At 43.1% G+C, this 24755-nt stretch overlaps 2 protein-coding genes across 5 annotated transcripts in view; one reads left to right on the forward strand and one right to left on the reverse strand.

Moving 5' to 3' along the window:
* The first annotated feature begins 486 nt into the window (after window positions 1-486).
* Window positions 487-7393, forward strand: purab (purine-rich element binding protein Ab). 3 transcript variants are annotated; one of them, XM_004563193.3, is made up of 2 exons: window positions 487-582; window positions 888-7393. In XM_004563193.3, exon 2 carries the CDS (start codon window positions 969-971, stop codon window positions 1812-1814), a length of 846 nt encoding a protein of 281 aa, XP_004563250.1. In that variant the 5' UTR covers window positions 487-582; window positions 888-968; the 3' UTR covers window positions 1815-7393. The 3 variants fall into 3 exon arrangements, 1 of the variants encoding a protein (XP_004563250.1); XR_191487.3 differs by lacking the exon at window positions 487-582 and having other exon boundaries at window positions 877-2050; window positions 2772-7393; XR_191488.3 differs by lacking the exon at window positions 487-582 and having other exon boundaries at window positions 877-2050; window positions 5530-7393.
* Window positions 7394-12690: 5297 nt separating this feature from the next.
* The window catches only part of psd2 (pleckstrin and Sec7 domain containing 2), a 41202-nt gene continuing 29137 nt past the window's right edge, over window positions 12691-24755 (reverse strand). Inside the window, exons 7-15 of one of the 2 annotated variants that reach the window (XM_014409887.4) lie at window positions 24372-24430; window positions 19541-19630; window positions 19323-19366; window positions 18973-19163; window positions 18807-18877; window positions 18227-18384; window positions 17532-17676; window positions 17149-17292; window positions 12691-16863 (exon numbers count right to left, since the gene is read on the reverse strand). In XM_014409887.4, the coding sequence (XP_014265373.2) occupies window positions 16633-16863; window positions 17149-17292; window positions 17532-17676; window positions 18227-18384; window positions 18807-18877; window positions 18973-19163; window positions 19323-19366; window positions 19541-19630; window positions 24372-24430 (1133 nt within the window). In that variant the 3' untranslated portion in view covers window positions 12691-16632. The remainder of the gene's footprint in view (window positions 16864-17148; window positions 17293-17531; window positions 17677-18226; window positions 18385-18806; window positions 18878-18972; window positions 19164-19322; window positions 19367-19540; window positions 19631-24371; window positions 24431-24755) is intronic. The other variant, XM_014409886.4, reaches the window with a different exon arrangement.

Consider the following 24755-nt stretch of genomic DNA (forward strand, 5'->3'; position numbering starts at 1 on the left):
GACAATACAAAACTGTAATGACTCTGGTTTTCACACATTATGGCTCATTCTATTCCACTAATTTGATACCTAGAATTTTGCAGTGGTGATTGTCTCGTGGACCCCAAACAGTAGTGCTTGTGTTTGTGGGGGTCACCGGGCTATTTATTTTGCCCATATAAAGCGCTAAGTGTCAGGCCTTGAAGTGAATTCCAAGAAAATCAGAATCTTAAAGGCTCCCACTGATAGAGGAGAAAATCATTATCAGAAGTGCTGCCAAACACTCGTGTCACCATGTGTGCCAATAAATGTATAGCAACAGGTTTTTCTTCCCTTTAACTTTTTTTTTAAGCCCTTCAATGTCATTTCCCATTGAGAGAAACAGAGACACACCAGCGTGTCCAGTCACAGGCTAATGATTCACGGTGCTTCGCAGTGCATCAAAATCCCACGCAGCCACCATCGACTGTTCATTCAGAAATTTCTTTTTCACCCCGCTCTCCCTTCCCCGCATCTCCTTCCGTGCGGGTTCGCTGTCCGTGGTGCTGAAACCCCCAAAACGACTGTCCATGGTGCCGAAACACCCGACCCAGTAACCACCAGGTAGGCTAAGCCTTTGTCTGCGCCCTGCTCTTAGCTGTGTTTGACACAGGTTTCAAACCCCGTGATCTTCATTTGCTTAGACCCGCTTATTTATGTAAACACATTTGTCTGTGAGCTCGGCTGCGGAGTTTTAGGCTTTCATTTGCAGTATGCGACTACTTTAACGGCTTAAAATGTAAATTCTGCGAAACGTTGCAAAAACCGCGCGGGGACCTTGAACGCAGCCCGCTCGGAGTACTACAGTAACACCACACTACAGTTACTTTCATTTTTTCACCCTCTTCTCCTCTCTCGTCTCGCGATAGAGCGGCGGAGCGGTTTGACGGGCAGTCGAGGTTGCAGCAGGCAGAGGGAGACGGTGGAAGGTAAAGCAGGGAGGCAGCATCATGGCGGACAGAGACAGTGGCAGTGACCACGGAGGGCCCACCGCAGGCCCCGGCTCGCTGCCTCCGGGCGCAATGGGCGCCATGTCCCGGCTGCAGCACGACACCGAGGAGCTCGCCTCGAAGCGCGTCGACATCCAGAACAAGCGCTTCTACCTTGACGTGAAGCAGAATGTTAAAGGCCGCTTCCTAAAGATAGCCGAGGTCGGGGCTGGGGGAAACAAGAGCCGCCTCACTCTCTCCATGTCTGTCGCCGTGGAGTTCCGCGACTATCTCGGGGACTTTATCGAACATTACGCCCAGCTGGGCCCGACCAACCCGGACATAGTGCAGGATGAGCCCCGGCGGGCGCTCAAGAGCGAATTCCTGGTGCGGGAGAATCGGAAATATTACATGGATCTGAAAGAGAACCAGAGGGGGCGGTTCCTGAGGATCCGACAGACCGTTAATCGGGGGCCCGGATTGGGAAGCGCGCAAGGCCAGACCATCGCTCTGCCGGCGCAGGGTCTCATCGAGTTCCGCGACGCTTTAGCCAAACTCATCGACGACTACGGCGTGGACGAGGAGCCGGCGGAGCTCCCGGAGGGCACCTCGCTCACTGTCGACAACAAGCGCTTCTTCTTTGACGTGGGCTCCAATAAGTACGGGGTGTTCATGCGGGTGAGTGAGGTGAAGCCCACGTACCGGAACTCCATTACGGTTCCCTGCAAAGTGTGGTCCAAATTCGGTAACACCTTCTGTAAATATGCGGAGGAGATGAGGAAGATCCAGGAGAGGAGTAGAGAGAAAAGGGCCTCGGAACTGCTACCTGAGGGCCCGCACGGCGGAGACGACGGCGACGATGACTGACGCGGATTTTAGGAGAGCTGACATGAAACAACCGAGACAACGTTGGACTCTGAAGAGAAAAAAAACAACCCAGACTTTTAACTGTAAAATAGAAAGAGAATCTACAAGGGAATCACCCCACACACACAACCTCCACAGACATGGCAGCACCTCTGCTGTCTCCTCGCTCATTTTACTGGATGTCACCCCACTTACCACCCATGTAACAGTAAGCCGCTGCTATCAAGGACTGAACTGTAAGATATGAACCGTTTCCTACTTGATTTAAGTGACAATGAACAGAGTGTTTATATCTCTATCGATGACAGATTTTGCACACATCAAAGCTATTTCACAAAAAAAAATGTTTAAGTGTTTTAAAAACTGGTAATAGACCTAAGATTTAATCAAAATAAAACCAGAGGTTTAGAGTATAAAGTCTTCATGGAGAAGGAATATTTGACATCAGCACAAAGAGGATATATTATGGACTTTATGAAACCAAAATCCGAATCCAGATGTATAGTTTATTATAAAGGTACGCAGAATAAATATGGCAATGCTCAATGAGTTGCAGAAGGCAGCACTGCAGGCCTTGTAAACACCTGTCAGCATGCGTGTAGGCACATGTTTTGAAAAGAAGTTGGCAAAGTAGGCTGTAGTCTCTAATTTGGCCTAAACGTAGTCGGCTAATGGAAGCATTTCTCTCATGCCATTATGGAAAAGGTTGAGACACAAACCTAAATAGCCTATGTGCGCCTCAAACAAATGGGTTAAACCTATCTCTGAGCTACTCTATTGAATATCAACCCTCTTGCACCATGTCCACATAAACTTAAATGAAAAAAGTGCTAACTTAGATGTACTAATTATGATTTTGTGAATCAGCTGTAAAAAAAATTCCTTATTAAGATGCCCACGTTTTCTGTGGGATTTTTTTCTTTACGTTGTTGTTTTTTCTTTTTTCTTTTCCTCAAGGTGGTGGGGGATGCAAAAGGATATTAAAAAAGGTCCATATGTGGGAGCGCAAGGCGCAGAAACAAACAGACAAAAAAAGACGCGTCAGCGCAGCGCGCGGCGAGGCAACGCATCCTCTCTGACGTCATTACGACCCGTGCCTTATACACTCCACTCGTTTACGTGTTCTCACGTGGATGGTCTGTGACCTCGACCGCTGTATGTTTTCATTTACGAGTGCTGTTATGTAGGCAGAAATATATACTCACCAGGGCTGTGGGATTCACACCCCTGCAGTGCATGGAGCATGCGTGGCAACACCAAAAGTAAAGCTGAAAGGCTGCTAGGAGCTGGGGGCAGGGGGTGGGTCCAGTTGTGTTCTTGGGTGTTGTTGGCACTTTGGGGGCTATGCATGTTGCGCTATGGCGCAACATGGAGCCCAGAATCCCTAGCCGCACCCCTGGCTCAACGGACTGATCGGTGCCTCCCGAGATCTCACTGAGTGTGCGCGAGCGTGGAAAGTAAGCTGGAAATGTTATGGGTGGCTTTGCTCACCATATGCACCATGATGTTAAAAAGAAAAACAAAAAATGAAAAAAACAGCAACAACAACAAAAATATATAAATACAATAAAAATAAAAAAACGAAAACCCAGGAGCGGCTGGATGAGGCTTATTTGTCAGAGCTGAGATGGATGCTGTTAAAGAGCCAGGCAGTCAGCCAGCCAGGCAGGCCAGCCGGCCGGTCCCATGCAGTCAGTACGAATGCGGTCCAGCGGATGTAGAGGCCTATCAGTGCAGGGCCGAGGCAGTGTCTATCTCTTTATGGTGCTACAGCCCCTTGATCGCTCCTTGGGGGCCTCGCCGCTCAGAATATGTCACTTTTGCATTGTTATTCTGATGCTTCTTTTTTTCCCCTTTCCTCCACAGTATGTCGTCCAAAACGTGTCAGGTTTCCCCTCCCAGCCAGAGACGAAGCCACTGACTAGTGTAGGACATTTTATATTAGTGTGCAATATTGTGTACGTGCCAATCGTGGCATTGTATCACGTGTATAGACGAAAAAAATGTATAGGCTATGTGATCAGTAGATATTTGAAAGCATGATGATGAAGTGGATGCATCGCATTATATTTCCAAAATGTGAAGACTTTTACTTCTCGAGGTGAAAAAAGTCAGACTCGTTGTGAGTTTTTTTTTAATTGTTTTTCTTCCTGTCACTTTCTGTAAACCAGTAGGCTGCCTTGTCTGTCTCTCAGTGCGCGTAGACTAGCTCGGGTATTTTACGTCCTCCCTTAGGAAAACGAAAAAAAAGTTCTCCTCCAAACACACAACACAGACCGTCAACAACCTCTGACTGTCTCCATGTTGGCCCTTCTACACTAAGCTTGAATAGTATCTTGGGACTTGGGTCCAGGGGTGGCTGGCATACACACACATACACGCACGCACAGACACACACATACTCTCCCCCTGTTAAGGCCTCTTGTTGATATCTGAGTGTTTGGGAGGCCTCTGAAGTGTTTTGAATTGTGTCTAGAACTGCACAAGGCCTCCTGTCATTAGGAGAAAGAGAACTGTGTGCTTGGAGCCTGAGTGCGAGCCCTCGCTCACCTGGGACTGCAGTACAGGTGAACCGCAGTTTGACTTAGGCTTTTCTGGGGTTTCAATCGAGCCGGGTGATAGCGATCAGCCGCGGCAGAAGCCAAAGGACAGAGGAGTTTGTTGTTGTTTTCATGGCGAGGATCACAATCCCCTCTGATGTGGGAAGACTCTTGTCGCAGTCTCGCTCCCTTTCCCAGGCGTTAAAAAAAGGCTTGTTGCTTGTGCACTATTCATCACTTAGGACGTGTAGTCCATCCCTTCATTTTGACTCAGCTGACTCAGCCCTGCACTGAGGTCCTGCTGAACTCTCAGTGTGTTAAATACAACTGAGCCTGTCGGTGTGGCATGCCACCTAGCTGACGGGAAGGGAACACTTTAGAGGCCTCAGCTGGATAAAAGCGGCTAAAAGCGAGGCCTACCGTGTATGTAGGAGAGCTGAGGCCGGGCCGAAAGCAGAAGTCCCCGGAGCACACTTGGGCTCCTAAGGTGTCACAAGTTCAATCCTTAGTTTTAAAAGCTGATTTGTGTCTGATTGGCTGCGTTTGTGATGGCAGGAGAAGAAAAAAAGGTTCCAGAAAATCCCATCTGTTCACCACAGGACTGTTTCTGGCCCACGTTTGTCTCAGTGACAGTGAAAGGCCCGATGAAGCCTGGCACTGCACTGTAAGGGCTTACCAGCAGCAGCAGCAGCCTGCCACAACCTTCCAACCCGGCTGCAGACAGATCGAGTTAGGACCTTTCTCTCTGGAAATCTCTTCCACTTCTTACAGAGATGATTATATTTCCTCACACTGCCCTCAATACAAAAAACATTTATTTTCATTGAATGCACGTACAAACCACCTATGACTATGTGCCCAGAAAAGCACATCTGAGGTCAACCTGAGTTCATCTTGAGGTCACCGCGAGTCTGAAGTCACTGTGGTGATACAGCACTTATTCCCCAAAGTGTTCTAGCTTTAGCCTGACTGACTTTAATCATGTCTGCTACATGCTAAGACTGGAAATACGACGCTTCCTTTCTCTTTTTCTCTAATGGCCAAATATGAGGAGAGCCTGAACATGCTCATAGAGTTCACTTTGTGAATGCCTCACTCTGTGAAACGCACACATTGTTCGCTTCTTTTTTTGTTTTCAAAAAAGATTTAAACATGTGTTCTTTTGTTTTCTCCAGGTGCTACTGGGTCGGTTGTGTTTTTAGCGTTGAACGTGGCTTTTTCGGGTCTTTGTCTGAAGCGTACTTCCGGTGCGATCAAACCTGATTTTGTGAGACCTTTACCTGGAGTCACCTCGCAACCACGTTGTGCCCACATCTACACAGTCATCCATCTCTAGGACTTAAATGCAGCATGGTAGGCGGATGCCGTTCGTCTCGTTTTCCGTGTCAGCGGACGTGATGGTGTGCCGTCTTCGGGTGGCTCCGGACGGGTTGGATGTGCATGAGCGATGCTGCTCTGTGCTTGTTAGCGCCGTTTCAATTATTTTCTCCACAGCAGCAGCCATCATAGTGATCTCTAACCATGATGTTAACCGAACTTTCGCCCGCAGTATTCATTTGTCAGATTTGACTTAAGTGTGCCGTTTTCTTTCGTTGATCAGACTACAGGTAACCAGACCATTCCTGGTCAGACTGAGGAGAGGTTAAGTTGTAGATGCAGCGATATCTACTTGCTGCACGCACCTCAGTGTCAGATTGCTAGGATGGCTCCGCTGTAGGTGGGAAACAAACCGTCTATCTGACGGTTTAACAGAAAACTTCCACAAATGAAACGCGGCTGCCGGCTCGCGCCTCCACCAGACTATACGAGTACTAACTAAAAAAACAAAAAAAGTAAAGAACTGACTGAACTTCTGTTAAGGTGTTCAAAACAACCAAATGTGCTCTGTTTCTGGTTTCCAGTGTTGTAGTCTTTCATTGGCCATTCGGACTTTCTGGTTAATCACACAACCAATCGCAGCCTCTGGTCAAAGCCAAGCACTATATGACTCATTAGAAAACCACAGACAGAGGAGCTCATTCAGCATGTCTTCTGTTTGCACACGCACCGAGCAGTAGGGTCCACCGTGTTCGCAGACTGTAAAAGCTACTGTTGTGTATAGTTCTTGAAGACGTCCTTGAAGCTGTTCTGGAGATGTTGGGTTAAATGGATCCTGGATTTTTAAGGGGGTGGGGTCAATGCACAATGAACATATCCCATTGTCACCGTTTGGTCTCAATCCCTTTACCATCCCCATAAGAGATAATATGTTGTATCTTTCGAAAATATTTTATCTGTGGCGTGTGTGTGTGTGTGTATATATATATACATATATATATATGGTTTGTTATATATGATGCTCCTCCTTTCAGAAAAATATAACATGTAAACAGGAAAAACATTGCTGTTTTTTTCCTTTGTATTTTATACTTACAGAAAGCATTGAATAAAAATGGATAAATACTTGCACTTTAGATATATTAAGAAAAATAAAAATCTGCATATTATTTTTGATAGGGATCTCACATTTAAAGAGTATAAATTACAGGCTTTGTGACTATTGCTGGACAGAGATGTATTGAGTTCTACTTATTGAAGTATATTTTGTCTGTGTCAGAAGGTTTACTAAAGTAAATTGCATGATAAAGTAGTGCTACACCGATATTGTTTTTTTTTGTTCGTTTTGTTTTGTTTTGTTTTTTTAGTTGATAAAATGTCTGAAAACTGTGATAACGACCCTCTTGTATCATGTTTAACCTCTCCTCACCCATTCTAGGATATTTCTTACTGAAATATGGCCTTTTCCTGACTATATGACGATGGTGCTTACTTTGGCTTTGACATCGAGCTCATCCTATACATCTCGACATCATCATCATAATTCGCGTCCTTACACTCCATTCCTTTCTGTTATGTACTCTCACTACCTTATTAAATTTCCGTTGATGGCAAAAAAATAAAACAAAGGTGTGCTGTTTTGTACATTGCTGTTTGTTTTAATGTTGAGGGAGCTTTGTTGTCTGAAAAATGACTAATGGCGCAATAAAATGTCATTCCACATGTCCTGGTCTCTGCATAGCTGTCTTTAACTTCACAATGGTCAGTTTTTTAACAGACCCGGGCTCGATGAACCCCAACCAGCAGGAATTGCTGACTGAATTCAATATACTATTACCAAAGTTATTAGTTTCTTTTTTTTTTAAGAAAATCTGCCAAGTTTCTATGCACAACGAGAAAGACAATATACACTGATCAGCTGCGACATTAAGTTACCCTTGTTCATTCTACCCAAAGAAGCTCTCACCTATTCGGACAGGAAGCTGGACCTCTCACGGTGTCCCGGCAGGGTGGTGCCTCTATCAGTCAGGCTCATTTATGCACATCCTGCCACTGTGTGATCAGATTGGGATCAGGAAAAGTCAGCACCTTTGACTCCCTGTTGTGTTTTCCAGGCTTTCATGGGCTGTATTTGGAGCGTGCTGGGGCACATGTTGTCATACGCAACCATAACGTTTCTGCAGCCGCCACGTGTCAGAGTTGCATCTGCTCGAATGCAAAGCTCTACCAGCAGAACATTGCACTGCAACAAGATGATTGATGTTATTCACTTTACCTGCCTATGGAGCTCGGAAAGATAGTAACTGGACTTCTTTAAATTTCTTGAAGATGTTTCACCTCTCATCCAAGAGGCTTCTTCAGTTCTAAAAGCCTCTTGGATGTGAGGTGAATTGATTGGTGGAGAATCTACACAGACACTTTACCTGTCAGTGATCTTTTATAACCGTGGGGAAGACTGCTGACTTGACAGTTGTCCAGATGATGATCGTCGACACCATCTGTAAGGACAGTTAGCCACAGAAGGCTCCTGAAAAGACTCGTTGTTCACAGAGTGCTGAATCGAAACTTATTCATGGAAAGTAGATGGGAAAGGGAAAGAATCAGAATCAGAATCAGAATACTTTATTGATCCCTGGGGGAAATTATTTTTTGTTACAGTGCTCCATTATAAACCAACATTAAGACAAGACAGACAATACACTAACTAAGAATAGTACAATATATACATATATATACATACATACATACATACATAAGTCACTCATAGATAAATAGTTGGAAAAGAAACGTGTGTAGTTGTAGCAGCAAACAGTGTGTTAAGTGGATGCGTTGTACAGGGAGATGGCCACAGGCAGGAAAGATTTCCTGTGTCGTTCAGTGGTGCTTTTCGGTAATCTCAGTCTCTCACTGAACGAGCTCCTGTGACTGACCAGCATGTCATGGAGTGGGTGGGAGGTGTTATCCAACATTGTCTTTATCTTGGACAGCATCTGCCTCTCCGACACCACCTTGAGGGAGTCCAGCTCCATCCCCACAACATTGCTGGCCTTACGGATCAGTTTATTAAGTCTGTTGGCATCTGCGACCCTCAGCCTGCTCCCCCAGCATGCAACAGCATAGAGGATCGCACTGGCCACAACAGACTCATAGAAAATCCTCAGCATTTTCTGGCAGATGTTGAAGGACCTCAGTCGCCTCAAAAAATAGAGACGACTCTGGCCCTTCCTGTAAAGTGCTGTGGTGTTTTTAGCCCAGTCCAGTTTACTGTCAATGTGTACTCCAAGGTATTTATAGTCCTCCACAATGTCAACACTGACCCCCTGAATTGAAACAGGGGTCAAGTGTTTCCTGGTCTTCCTGAAGTCCACGATCAGTTCCTTGGTCTTTGCCACGTTGAGCTGCAGATGATTCTGCTCACACCACGTGACAAAGGAGTCGACCACAGCCCGGTACTCTGTCTCATCATCCCTGCTGATGCATCCAACCACCGCAGAGTCATCAGAAAACTTCTGAAGATGGCAGGTCTCTGTGCAGTGGCTGAAGTCTGTGGTGTAGAGGGTGAAGAGGAAGGGGGAGAGGACAGTCCCCTGTGGTGCCCCTGTGTTGCTGATCACCTTGTCAGACACACACTGTGGGAGACGTACACATTGTGGTCTTCCTGTCAGGTAATCAACAATCCAGGACACCAGAGAAGCATCCACCTGCATCGCTGCTAACTTATCACCCAGGAGGGTCGGCCTGATGGTGTTGAAAGCACTGGAAAAGTCAAAAAACATGACCCTCACAGTGCTCGCCGGCTGGTCCAGATGGGTGTAGACACGATTGAGCAAGTAGATGATGGCGTCCTCAGTTCCGAGACGAGGCTGATAAGCGAACTGAAGGGGATCCAGATGTGGTCTTACTATGGGTCGTAGCTGGTCCAGGATGAGTCTTTCCAGGGTCTTCATGATGTGAGAGGTCAGTGCCATGGGCCTGTAATCCTGGGGGCCACTGGGACGTGGCGTCTTTGGTACAGGGACGAGGCATGATGTCTTCCACATCACCGGGACCCTCTGCAGACTCAGACTCAGCATAAACAGTTTATGAAAGACTCCACACAGCTGGGGGGCACAGGTCTTGAGGACAAGGGGACTCACTCCGTCTGGTCCAGCAGACTTGCCTGAGTGAAGTCTCCTCATTTGCATCTCAACCTGGTATTGAGTGAAGGTGATGGGTGGGGGAGGGGTGTCAGGAATCTCACAGGAGGTAACAGCGCCATGTGAAGAGAGAGGCTGATATGATAGCAAAAAGGTGCACATTCAACAGGAATCACTGCAGCTTTGGGGAGAATGTCAAGAAAAGTCAAATCAAGAACTTGAAAGAAAGCGGGCGTCAAAACATCAAGAGCCACCACACACAGACGTCTTCAGGACTGACTGGCACATAGGAGGGTAACGACAGTGGGCGGATTTGATTTGTTTGGGGTTTTTTACATTTTGCCTTTACTTATTCCAGAGACAGGTGGCCAAAGAGTGCATGGGACTACTAAAGCCATAAGACTCACTGCTCAGGGCATTCTTAATCCATGTGACAGGTCACTTGACTATCATGACCCAAAAAGTCAAGTTTTACACAGAACACGGAGCACTGTATTAACTACCATGTTATCATCCAGGGTGTCATTATCACTAATGGCACCTCATGTGGATTACTCAACTATGCCGTATACCTAAAGGGAGTTTAAAGTTACTTTACGTTTATGCTCAAACTGCTGCTGCAAAATGCAACGATGCTATCAGCATTCAGACCGGACACCAGTAAGCCTTGTTCTCATGGTGCAGTTGTGATGGAAAGCAGGTTCAAAATCTCCTGGGAAAATGTAGACTGCAAAACAGGAGAAAGGCAGCGCTTTTATTTTCCCTGGCAACCGAAATAGTGGAACAACCACACCAATCGTGGAAACTTTACCTGGCAAAAAGAAAATCCTTCTCCAATCCCCCTTCTTGGATGATGCAAAGAGGGCAAAGAAGGAGAGCGACAGAATTTGAAAGCAAAAAAAAAGAACCTTAAAAGAGCTTGAAAGAGACTTTTGGTCTGCCTCATTTCTGCAGGATCAATAAAAAAATCCCGACTTCTTAGGGCAATAAAAAGAAGTCCTGTCTTTGTTACAAAGGTGGAAGGATTGAAAATGTGAAGCTTCATGGCTAATGTGGTATTCATACCCTTAATCAAATGTTTGTTGTTTTCACTACTTATAAAGGAGTCATGTTTTTGAGAGACTGCTGTAAAAAGAGAAAGTGACACATAAGAGGTTAGATTTGATTCTAGAGTTGATAATGTAATAGCAAAGTAGTGATACATATGCTTATGATGGTTATATATGAAAGTTCTCAGAATATATTTGCACATACGTCTGTGCTATACCAAACGAATACAGTTAGAGTGTAAGGGGAAACAGATGCCAAATTCAAGTATGAATTTATTGACTGATTTTAGCATTTGACCCCATTATGAGCTGGCTAGGGTTATTTTAAAAGCTGAGAAGATGCACACTGTACTCACGATTATAGCTGCAAAAAAATGTCAATTAAACATAAGTACACTCTCAAATTATAGCATTTAAAGGGAACTCGTGGTACTTTCAGATTTGAAAGTCAGAGGAGTTACACAAAACATAGCTGCCGACAATAGCTAGCTTCTACTAGCATTAAGACGTCCCTCAGGGTTTGCAGGGTTGAGTTGCAGTGTGTGTGATGTAGGCTCCAGTATATGTCACTGAACAAGAATGCAGAGGGGGAAAAAAGATCTCTGGTTACGCTGCACTGATTATGAGACCAGCACCTGCTGCTGATGCTGTGGGAGTCCTGTGCAGAATAGATAAAACAATAAAAACATTTCTTTTTTTACTTTTACTTCCTTAATTTCTTTTTTAAGCACAGGTGGTATTAAGGAAATGATCATGCTTTTATTTTTGTGGGGCAGTAAAATCAAACATTGCTAGCTGTGTTAGTGACTCCTGTGATTCTTTGGCTGTGATAGGTTCAAAATGTCTAACCCCACCCCTGACTGGCCAAATCACTGGGATTGACAGGTAAATTGACTGACTCCTCACTTGCTCCTTACCTCTGTGTTTATCAACCTTAAAACATTTTTACTTTAAAGCTATATAATAAAGCTCATATTTGCAGTTCATTTATTCATAAATTCTAGCAGGTCTTTTTTATGCTTTAGCGTGACTTTCAATGGCGCCAAATTTGTTGTCTTTTTTATGTCACAACTTCTTGTTTGTTTTTTAAAAAAAACTTTAATGATCTGGAGGTCTCAATACTCACAACCATGTGCATTTCCAAACGCTTGTATGACAGAAATGGTTCAGCGGACACCTTTCGGTTTGAAACACTTACTGTAGGACAGTGTTACAGTTTCCCCATCGCGGACGTCCGTGTGACCGCTAGCCAGGCAGATGGCACGCAACGATGCACCCGCTACGCATGCGTCCTTCAAGCGGACTTGGCAACAGTAAAACGTGCAGGACTACTCACCCACAGAGTCTAAATGTTCGTGCCTGCGTGCGGGTATAATCCCAGCCTTAAGCAGACACAGCTACCCGGAAATTCAGCAACATTACAGCTGCAATTGATAATGCAACACTCTCTGTAACAGGCAGCGCGTGGCACAGCACACGGTCTACCATACCTGTTTATTTTTTCACATCGGCTAATTCTTTATATCGTTAGGTATCAAATTAACCCTGTTACTGAATCACCTTTATATACATGGGGCAAATGACAACTAAGTGGAAATAGTCGAGTGGACATTTAAAAAAAAAAACATAACGTTATTGTGACTAATATGTGGGCAGCTACAGGATATTCGTTCCTTATAGTCTTAAACTAAGCATATTAAATTATTATAGTGGCATAGTTATGCTGCGCTAAATGTGTAATTAAATATTTATCATGTTCTTTCAACTAAACTTTAAAAAAAAAAATCACGCTTAGCTCTTACCTACAGTCTCAGCTGTGAGGCTTTATGGTTGTGTACTAAACACGTCACACACGAAATAGGTTGTTTGTTCCACAAACACATGGCCATGACCACAGACACATGCTAGGTGTGTCTGCGGTCTCTGTCATTAAGCAACCTATAGCTAAACTTTTACAGAAACTTCATTTTTGAATATGTGTATGTAACATAAACATATACATTCACTGGCCACTTCATTAGGTACACATGTTCAACCTCTTGAGTACATGGCAGCAACATAATGCAATTAGGGATGCAGGCATGATTATGATAGCCTGCTGAAATTCAAACAGAGCTTTAGAACATGGCATAGTTGTTGGTACCAAACAGGTTGGTCCTAGTATTTTAGAAAAACTGCTGATCTGCTCCAAATCCATCTATAGTGTATAGTGAGCGGTAGTTCGGTTCTCTGGGTGAAAATGATTGTTGATGCCAGAGGTCAGAAAGAGAATGGGCAGACTGCATCAAGCTGACAGGGAGGCAATAGTAACTCAAATGACCACTCATTACAACCAAGCCTTGAAACTGAAGTTACAATGCAAAGAAAACTCAGGACTACAGATTGGAAAAAGTTTGCCTGCCCTGAGGCGTGTTGATTTCTCCTTGAATATTTGAATGGTAGGATTAGAATTTGGCACAACCAACATTAAAGGATGGACCGATTCTCCCTTGGTGTTGCAAATATTTCATCATCATACTCTTTAGTACCAACTGAGCATGCTTTAAACACCACAGCCTACTTGAGTATTGCTAGTGACCATGTCCTTCCCTTTATGATCACACTCTGATAAAGCTTCATGTCACAAAGCTTAAATCATCTCAAAGAGGTTTCTTGAACATGACAATGAGTTTACTGTACTGAGATGTGGGATGTAGGAGATTCACGTCATGGATAAATAGCTAAAAAATCTGAAGCAACTTTATTAGGTGCCAAAATCTTTGAGGAGTGTCTCCAGCACCTTTGTGTTTTGAAGGAAAATAAAAGGGAGGGTCGAACCTAATAAAGTGGCCAATGAGGGTTTACGATAAATGTGCTCCACAATGGGTAAATGTGCAACTTAACAACTGACAGTTTAACTGCAAGGCAACACATTTTAGCAGCAACTTTCAAACAAGTGCACTGACCTGTGGAGGAAAGTGGGCGTAGTTGTAAACAGGAGACGTTTAAAAGCATTACATAGTAATAGTCATGTCTGCAGAATGTCAAAGAAATTAAAAAACACAAACACAAATTAAAAATTAAAACACAAATTAAAAAACTGGCACGGATTTTTTTTTTTTAGCTTTTCATTGTTTTAGTCTTGACAGTTTTATAAATTACAACCACAATCAATCTGTATAAAAGCTTACTTTATGAAGCACAGACTAAATATTCAGTAAATATGTCCTTTACATAGTATGAGCATCCTGTCAGAAAAGTTCAGATATACAAACAAAACAAACAAAAAGAAAAATCCAATCCTGACATCAAAGTGCCGAAGTTGTCTTTTTTTTTTTTTAACTTAAATAAAACATAACAATCAACAATTTTTTTTCCACAACCCTATATTACAGCACAGGCCTAACCTAGAACATTGGGAAACAATGGTTAGCACAACAGCCAAAGTGACTATAAGGGGAAGTCTCCGTGTAAGAAAGCAGGTATTTATCCTAACAATACAGCTTTAGAAAAAGTACTTCCTCTCTGAAAGCTCCACTCCTGTTTCAGCGTTTTGGTCTGTACAAGAATCAGGTTCCAGGATTCCAGCTGTGATTCCAGATTTCCAGCAAAGTCCCAAAAGGATCTCAGATCCCATCAGTCACTGTTAATACAATGTACGTAGCAACAGAAGCAATGTGTCCGGAGCCAAAGATATAATTGTTCCTCCCATCAATATCCGCAACCCTGGTTATGTCTACATGCTTCTGAGTCACACTGTGTTTGTGTGAGGGGGGCGCTGAACTCACTGATCTACAGTTGTGTCATTACATAACAAATCACACAGAAAGAGAACGTGTGTATTTGTGTGTGTGTGTTTGGGGGATATAGGATCAATCGAGGTGCTCACAGAGAGCGATACCACCATATGTCCTTTTCCCACAACCTTACACAAGTCCTCCTTCCAGAAGAATCGGCCTCATTATGTTGTTTTCCTCAATTTGGAGTAATGTGTGCTGGATGTCCATTTTGCCTGTTCTTGGCTGGCAGAGACGGTCGTACTAAGTAAACCAAACCAGTCTCTTCTAAGAAAACAAGTCTCTCCTCCATCAGCTCCTTCTCACCCATGTGGAGGGTGTTTTGATGGCTACTTTGCTGGTGGAGTTGTTTTGCCGCCGTTCCCCTCTCCTATCCAGCATGCTGTCAGCCTACCTGACTTTAGCCCACTACGCTAGAGCAGTCCTGCTGCTATGCTCTGCTGTCAGCCAGCCTCCATCTGAAATCGGTCAGGGCCTGCTTTCCTAAAAACATCTTCATCTAATAAGAAGCTTGGCAACAGAAAGTCAAATTCCCAAAATTATAACAGGGCAAACGACGCTGCGATAGGTCCATGTAGCATGTTATAAATCAGAGCAGAGATCAGTCAGACTTAAAAACACGTTTTATCACGTGGCTGGCTTTGTCCTGAAGATGCTTTTGAGAGATTCAGGCCTGACTGTGCCGGCAGTGCTATTCAGCATAAGGCCGTCGGCTTGTTTTCTCTCAATGTGCTCAACAAAATCTTTATACAAATAACATGACCCTGCTATATTTACTTCTTCCTGTCGCCTACAAGTTCAAATTCTTAACTGGAGCCACTTTCAAAAGCACGCCAATGCACACGCGTACACACACATGCATGTGCACACACCAGCCCACCCACACTTTCCTGTTCAGCCCTTCAGTCTTCAGAAACCTCACGCCCAACCATATATTGTTACATATGAGTTCTGGCAGCTCAGTTTACTCAGTCATGGTACAGAAAGAGCAGTAAGTGGATAACATGGCACAGTGCTTTTGCCCTCTCCAGAAACATACAGTTAAACACAGGTTAGTATTAGAGGGGGGAAGCGGCAGCTCAAAAATCACAGGAACACATGTTTGATCTCTGACAAGTAACAGTATTCTTTAAATCCCTCAACAGCTAGTGCCGAGGTGCCCTTGAGTAAGGCACTCAACCTCCAGTTCCTCCGGTGGAGCAGCTCAGTGAACAGTTTAAACTATGGTTCCTCTTGGCAGCTCCTGCTCTCATGTGAATGCATGTAAATGTGTGAATGTTGAGAGGGGAACCCTTGCTGGGGTGAATAAAGGTTAAATAAATAAATAAATATGCTATACAGGAATCTGATCCTCCTGAGTTCTTCTCCGAGTTCCTATATCTCCGGGACAGATATGTTGCATCTTCAGACACCATTCTCCAACAATATTGTAGGTCCATAAAGCACACAGTCTTGTGAGTGGCCGAGTGTGTAAACGCAAGTTGAAGTAAAGCCAAAATGCTACAGTAGTACCATCTGTACTATGTCCATCTCAATCACTGCTTGACTCCCAAGCTGCGGAGCAAGGCAAAGGAAACCAGTCTGTGTCTGTGCAGTCTTATATCGACAGGTTATAAACTACTGCAGCTCACAACTAAAAAACACATTTCAACTAAAGACAACTCTTCACTCTGAGTTCAAAAATTAATACTGACGATGCTGCTATAAATAGTGATCACAGTTATGATCGCTGTAATGTGCAATAACAAAAGTTAAAAGAACTGAGGTTTGGCAGGGTCGCTTGTGGTGGGGTATCAAGCGCACGCTCTTCTTATCTATTGCTCATTACAGGAACTTATCATCACGGTTGATAAATTCTGGGAAGGATAGTGATGGCTTACTAAAGAATGGAGCACAATAAATAAAATGCTAACAGCAAATCCGAGAAGGACTTGTAGGATTTAACTAGTTTGGCTTGAAGAGATGCTGCTTTGAGGGCTGTGGCATTTGGTCTTCTTTCCTCAGCTCCTCTTTCCTGGGATGTCGCATCCAGTTGCCCTCCCGTTCAGGCCACCGTGCGCCTGACTGATGGACGGCGAGGACTGCGTCTTGCGGAGGTGGCACTCTCGGCCGGCCAGACCGCCCTCCATGATCAGGCCGCCCATCACGCTGGCCTCAATCTTCTCAAGGTCATCCGTCTCTGTGCGTATTTTAGCCTGCAGGAGGCTGATGTATGTCTCATACCGAGTCTTCTGCTCAGAGAGGGGCGTGGAAGGAGAGATGTGTTTTTGAAGACAAAAAGACCAAAGGACAATTAATCAAGAGTCAAACAGAAGAGACCAATAACACAATTTGCCAAAAAACAGGTTGTCTACCCTAGCTTTTAATACCAAGGGTAAATAAAGTGACCCTTGACTCTAAAAATAATACAGCAGACATGTTCCTCTGTCATAATTCGTGGTCTATTAGCTGTTTATCAGTTAAAAAAAGAAAATTAAAAGCAGAGAAATTAACAAAAAGCAACACAAAGAATTTACCTCGTATGCGAGGTAGTGCTCTTTGAGCCGGTACTCCTCCCACTCTCTGCTTTTTGGGTCAGCTGAGGGCAGATTTTTCCGGTGTTCTTCCAGCTCCAGGCTCATCTGCTTCAGCTTGTTCTCGTGACTCAGCAGCTGGTCCTCCTGCACCAATCACAGCGCAAACAGATGCCAGAGGACCCCAAAACAGCCAATCAGATGTAAGCAGATACAAATAGCATATGTAAACTGTGCATGCTGCTGAAATAGACTGTGTGGTATATGCAATTAGTACTGGATGCTGAATGCTGACATTGGTGTATAATGTTTCTTGTGGGATGCAAGAGAAGGAAGTTCGTGTTTCTAATGCGTGCCACCATCTGTGCATGTGCTTGAGTGCGGACCTGGTTCAGTCGGGTGGATGAGGACGGCAGGATGGGCCGACAGAATTTCTTCATGGAGCCGATAGCAGCAGGGAAGGCTGGGGCAGAAAACAGCGCCGCCACCAGGTTAATCCGGAAGATCCAAGACATCATCTCCTCCTCACTCCTGGAGAGAGACAGAAACAAAGACAGAGAACCAATTCATTCAAGTTTTAATGGTGGTATGTTTCATTTTAGCAGGAAAATGATGACAGCAACCGAGCAATTAAAATCATATCAAACATCCAACTAGTTATACTACACACCTACATTTTCAATTGAAAGCTTTTAAGATTTCAAATCTAAATGACAAATCCAACACAGAAACAGTTCTGAAGTCATTCGACACAATAATAGTGTAATCAGTGTTTTGAGGCATGCTGAATATCAAATGAGAGATAGTGCCTTCCATTATCGGATTATTAGTAGGTACTCCTTTTTTAGCACCTTAAACCACCACAGAAATTCTTCTTAAGAGCAGGGCTATTTACAGATTATTCATAGATCATTATGCACCACACACCCTTCTCCTCTACACCTGCGTATCCTCTTAAAACATTCATTCTCAAACCGAAGTAACATGGTTTCATCAAAAATAATGCAAAATTAAAACTTGAAAAAAAAAGTTGTAAAATTTCGAAACCTAAAATTTTACTGTTTAAGGACAGATAACTTACGGTGCCTGCAGCAGAAAGACTCTCCAGTCTGAGGTTTTGAGCTTCAGTACGTAGGCTCTCTTGCTGTAGTCGGTGGCACGAGTAGCTAAAGCGTGGTGGATTCGCACTGCGTTCTTCAGGTCTACCTCTGAAATGTCGGTATCTGGCTTGTACTCATCCTGGGTAAGTAACAAGAATAGAAGGAAACTGTTGCACGTATCGATAGTGTCCAGATCACTACATTCAGGTTGACACCAGAGTAACATCACCTTCATACTATCACCTGAAATTAAAAACATTACCCCGATGACAAGAAATAGAAGCTAATTTATTTAACCTTATGGGCTGTTAGTAAAGTCTTCCTGCCAGCAGGGGGAGACAAACACACACTTACACAGACCAGCCTCATTTCCTCTGTAATTGCCTTTTCTATCACCCTCCCTTTCTGGCACACACACACACACACACACACACACACACACACACACACACACACACACACACACACACACACACACACACACAGAAGCTCACAGCATCCACCACTGCAGTGACAGCAGTGTGTTTCTATGGTAACAGAGCAGAGGACGAGATGCGGTACCTTCTGGAGATATAAGATCATCCCTTTCAGAACTGCATAGAACTTCTTCCATCCTCGGCGACCCCTTGGAGCTAGGAGAAAAAACACAAAGAAAGCTCTTGCTTTATTACTATTTTTCTTTATCATAAAGGATTTGCTAACTTGAGTCAAAAATGTGTGTACTCACTGCGTTTGCCATCCATGTCGGCGTGGCTTTTCCGGGTCAGCACGCCATGCTTGTAGGTGACGGCATTTAGGAGAATGGGAATGGCAATGAAAGGGTTACTGCCGTCCGTTACCCTAGCAACACGTTTACTCCCGCCCTCACATTGCTCCTCCACCAGTTCTGACAGACTCTTCCTCAGCTCCTCCTCCTCACTGCACACACACACACACACACACACACACACACACACACACACACACACACACACACACACACACACACACACTGAAATGTATTCAAGTGCACTTACTTCAAAAAACTTGCATACTACAAATACTTATCCTTTTGATGGGCACAGAACACATACTCACACTGCCCACTCAAGCTTCTCGTTCTTGATCGAGTTATACAAAACCTGTGCAGGCAACAAAAGAGGGGACTTGTGAACATTTTCTTTAAAAAAAAAAAATAGACTACTGGGTTGGAATGACAACACAAACTTTAGTCTGTGGCTGAGAATAAATGAATAAATAACAATCAAGCTGACTCAGTCTCCTGTTGCTGTGCTACTTCAGGACGAGATCTGTACCTTTAATAAATCTTTGGGAAAGTCTTTGCTGTTGTTGAGACCTTCTAGATTACTGATAAACTGCTGACAGGACATCTTCTTCCCAATGTTCTGAGGAGAGGAGAACACACCAAGAGACAGAGAGAAATGAACAAACAACAATTTAATGATTTTTGGGGGGGGCATGTGTATGAAAAGATTTTTTTAAAATATATTATTATTATTTTAAAGAAACTGGTGCTTTACACCGAGTTTTATCGACTCCAATGTCGATGCAGATTAGATTCTGTCCACTGGGTGGCAGTGTTATACAGCTGAGGTACTACCGCAGTGGTAGTGCCTATATTAGAACATATCAAGCACACCTTTTACCAGCGTTTTGACCTCTAATCACGATGCCTCATGATTAGAAGGGAGATGTTTCTAACCTGAATAGACACAGAAGTGGAAATAAAACTGATCTGAAACTGATGTGATTCACACATTCCTCCAGGGAGGTTACATAGCAGGCAAGACAGCCCAGTTCCCTTTTCCAGCGAAAACAGAAATTAATCAGGATGTGATCTGACAGGCAGTGGAAAATGTTTTATTCTCTCTTTACTGGTATGATCCACTAATGGTCACAAGAGGATAATACTCTTACAACTTCACTGAATGATCAGTTTTCATTTAAGCAGCATAAATACCAACCAAACTTAGGTATTTAAATACTTTTGTCTCACTGAACGAAAGTATTTAAAAACCTACATTTTAAAAATATGACTTCAATTCTATTGTCAGCTGACAAAAGGAGGAGCATTTGTGAACGAGATGAGTGTTAGTACTGTACGTATACTTACCACCTGCAGGGGCAGAGAGAGACCAGGGGACCAGATATGGTTAGCAGAGGATGGATTTGAAAAGGAGGGAAAGAGATTGAGAAAAGAGAGGATTTTAATTAGAGAAGGCCTATTAAGTAAAACTACTATTAGCAGGAGGGTGAAGAAAAGCAAAGCAAAAAGCCTATGATGGATCATGTTATGCAGACCACAGTGTCCCTGTTTTTAGAAGGGAACAGACGAGACTACAGGAGGAGAGGAGAGACAGAAACAGGTCAGAAACTAGGCCGGGGAGGGGAGAGAGAAGCTGGGACAAAAGCACAGAAAGAGAAGGGAAAGAAGAAGAACTATACCTAAAAGAGGACATAGATAAAGACATGGCATTGCTGACAAAGGCCTGTATTTACACTCTGTTGTCTAATTCAGTTTTCAGTCCTGTGAGGCAAGACCTGAATGTCAACAACCTACATGTTTTGGGGACTCCAGACTCATTTTTAAAAAAGTCCCTGCCGGAGGTCCACTTTGGCTATGTTTGTATCTTCCTGAAAATCACCTTTCACTGATAATTACATATAGCTTTGATCTGGATGGGTCGATAATACTGCCTTTGGGAGGTGAAGGACAAGAAATCTTTCACTGTCAAAGCAAATGTGAAAGCTATTTAGCGAACGTCAGCTAGTTTATCTAACTTTGATGCAGAGGTGGGACCAAGTCATTGTTTTGCAAGTCTCAAGTAAGTCTCAAGTCTTTATCCTCAAGTCTCAAGTCAAGTCTCAAGTAATGTCAGGCAAGTCAGAGTCGAGTCTCAAGTCACTGGTGTAAAAGTCCGAGTCAAGTCACAAGTCTGAAATTTTGAATTTCAAGTCCTTTCGAGTCATTAAAAAAAAAATGAAAAAAAGCATGTTGCAGTTATGCTAAATGTAAATATTAGACCATGTAATTTTAAAATCTGTGTTTTTCTCAACACATGACAAAATAGTGAACTTAGAAAATATACACAAATTGTGAAATTGCACCTCTTTAGAATGCAGCTCAATTAAACCTAGCTCCAAGAATAATTTTCACCGACAGTTCTGAGATAAGCTGCATGTTATTCTTGGATGCGGTTGTAGGACCGGCTTTAAAATCGCATGACAAAAATATCATACACATTAAAAAAAACTGCATCACCAACGTAGCCTGGAAAACATTTGCTAGTTAGATGAAGTCAGCTATCTCATCGTAGCATATTTATATGCATATTTATAATTATACGGTTCTTGGAGTGAGTGCATACACTCATGAAGTTTAGTAACTTCCGGTCACTGCAACAAGCCCAGGTACAGTTTACCGACGGATGGGTACAGGACCTTGAAACGCACCGTGTAGAACGAAAGACCATCGTACGTATCATAAGTTTACCAGTCTCACAAATTGTCGTCATAAATACACATTCCTTAACCGTTTATTAATAGGACCTTTGAGCTCAATGGTAATTAATTAGTAGTGGAAATAATTTCTGGTACGCATCACAGAAATGTAGCAGTGACAATAATATTGTATACTGTAATCGTACTGGGCAATTAGTGATACAAAAAACCTGTTTTATCCTGTGAATAAAAGCATATGTTTTTGTCAATGTACCATAATAACAGAAGCGAAACGCAATATTGTGTCAGGACAATTCACTATTTATGCACAATAAACACAGGAGCATAGCGCGACAATTTCTGTTCAGCGCCAGACTTGCTTGTAACCTATATCACCAATTATGTTATGAAAATGACGTATTAACTACAACAGCAGACTGACCTTTGTGGAAATGCTTGGAGCAGACTAACCTGTGAGCTGGAGTGTTCTGGGACGTTATATTTGGTCTTTGAATGGCTGCAATCCAGGCCATCCGTCGCCTGTTTGTCACTTCGGAAACATGGCTCGTACAATTTCTCTTAAACGTCGTAATCCGATAACAACCGATCTCTTTACCCGTCGGCTTCCCGTGGCTGTCATGCGACCGGCTATTGCAGTTAATAATACAACGGCTTCTTGACATTTTTGTGTTTCTTTTTATCGCTGTGTGACTGATTTTAATTGAAAGCCTGCGTGCACTAGTACTTCTTGCCACGAGTTCCCAGAATCCTTTGCGGTTCTACCCGTGAATGACGTCACATTTTCAATCTCTATATAATATGCGTGTTAAATTTTATATTTGGGGTGAAATTAGAGCTGGGCGATATGAGATTTTTTCATATCACGATATGTTTTTTTCATTTCAGGCGATAACGATATCTATCACGATATAAGCCAAATAACTATATTTGTAAGATTTAAATGTGCCGTTGCTCACAAGTAAAATGTGAAATAATCAGCAGCTTGTTTTTATTTAAATATTTATTTCCCATAATAAGTTCAACAGAGTAGATGTACTTAAGGAACATGAGACTTTTTCAGATAAATAAAGGCAAATATTGCAAACTACACAAAAGGCAGCCGCTAAAGCGTTTAAGTTTCAAAATAGAACAAACGAAACAGACTAAATTGTCAATTCCACTTAGAAACAAAATATTAATTCTAAAAATAAATCTTAGTTTGTTTTACAGAAGAACAGACAAAACTGACTAACTTTTGTCAATATCAAATAAACTGAGAACTAAAAGGAAATTCTCAATCTCTCCTTGTTGTATAGCTGAGCTTTTCAAACAGTTTTAACAGTTACTTTAGTCTGACAAAAGCCGAATGATGAATTAGCGCTTCCAGTCAGAGACTGAGGCTACGTCCACACGTACACGGGTATTTTTGAAAACTGAGATTTTCCGTTTTCATTTTAAAAAATAATCCCGTCCACACATAAAGGCAGAAATGAAGGAAAACGCTGCTATGAACATGCCAAAGCAGCAGGTGGCGCTAGATTCCTAACCGTGCCGAAATGTTGGCCAATCAGAAGTCTAGAAGCCTCGGTGGGAAAAAGTAAACAAAGCTGGGGCATAGAAGCAGAACCGAGTCGTATGTGTGGAGGGACAGTAACTGTGTGTATATGTAAGCATTTAAACACTGCAGAGAGTAGAATTAACAGTAACAGTATTGTAGAAATTCATTTCACCGAAACAATAACGTGGCGCACAGTGTGACGCATGCTCCAGTTTATTGTATTTCCAGACTTGCTTTCGGCACAATTTACAGTGCACGCTACTCTGTTTTTTGTCAGACTTGAAATAGCCGAAAAACCTTCACACTACGGAACTTCTATGGCTCTTCCGTTTGACAATCTCTCCGGCATTGGAACCATCATCTGTTTTCTCTTCGGTCACGCTCGGTTGATTTTTCTAGTCGGCACACTCATTTCCTCCATTACCCGCTGGCTGCTTCCCAAACAAACACACGTGCGGCTTGGCACTTGTGCTGTACGTAACAAGCCACGCGACGTGACGCTGCGGCTGTGATTGGTTCGGCTCTGCGCTACTTAATTTGGATTGGCTGACCTTTTTTTTTTTTTTTTTGAGGACAAGAGCGGCGAGGTCTATCGCGATAGCTTAATTTCTCTATCGAGTAAAAGTTATATCACGATACATATCGTTATCGTTCTATCGCCCAGCTCTAGGTGAAATATCAAGTCTTTTCAAGTAAACCGGTTCAAGTCCAATTCAAGTCCCAAGTCATTGGTATAAAAGTCCAAGTCAAGTCACAAGTCTTAGAACATTTTTTCAAGTCAAGTCTAAAGTCATAAAATTAATGACTCGAGTCTGACTCGAGTCCAAGTCATGTGACTCGAGTCCACACCTCTGCTTTGATGCATTCATTAGTGTCAGGGTCACTGTAGTCAGTGTTCTAGGGCAGCAGCAACAAACCAGTAACACTTTAGTTAGCGTTCCTTGTTCTGATGGGACTGAACAACTAACCAACATTTTGTTAAAGCTAAGCTTGCAAAAACAACAGGTAGATAGCAGACCTCACAGGTGGGCTTTCTATAGCAATATGAAGTCACATGAAGAGTGATTTAGACAAATGAAAGGTTGTTAATTCTGGGAATCAGAATGTCAGAGAAATACAATACATACATGTCCATGCAGATCTGTGTTGAGCAGCATGAGGGCACAGGTCAATGTGTGGGCTCCATCTGTAAAGGGACAGTACACATGGCTGAGGTCCGCTAAATGTCACACCACTTCTTTCCAAGCACACACACTCATATAAAAACAATAGTGTACAAAATCAATGTACATACAGTTTTTCAGCACACGTCTGCAGTGCTGCACAAAATATATCTACACACTCAAATAATATCATCTGGTGCTATAAAGTGATTTGCAATAGTTACATTTTAAGAATTGAAATGCACCAGCTTCATCACTGCAATGCAAAACTATGGGCCATGGACATTTAGTCAACTGTTTTCTACATGGACACCAACAACAGCCATTTTTTTTTGTCTTTTTTCACTT

This window comes from Maylandia zebra, linkage group LG2, assembly GCF_041146795.1.
Source record: "Maylandia zebra isolate NMK-2024a linkage group LG2, Mzebra_GT3a, whole genome shotgun sequence".
NCBI classification, from domain to species: Eukaryota; Metazoa; Chordata; class Actinopteri; order Cichliformes; family Cichlidae; genus Maylandia; species Maylandia zebra.

What these genes read in the sequence shown, in the direction of transcription:
- purab (XM_004563193.3), top strand. Translation starts at nt 969, where the DNA reads ATGGCGGACAGAGACAGTGGCAGTGACCACGGAGGGCCCACCGCAGGC.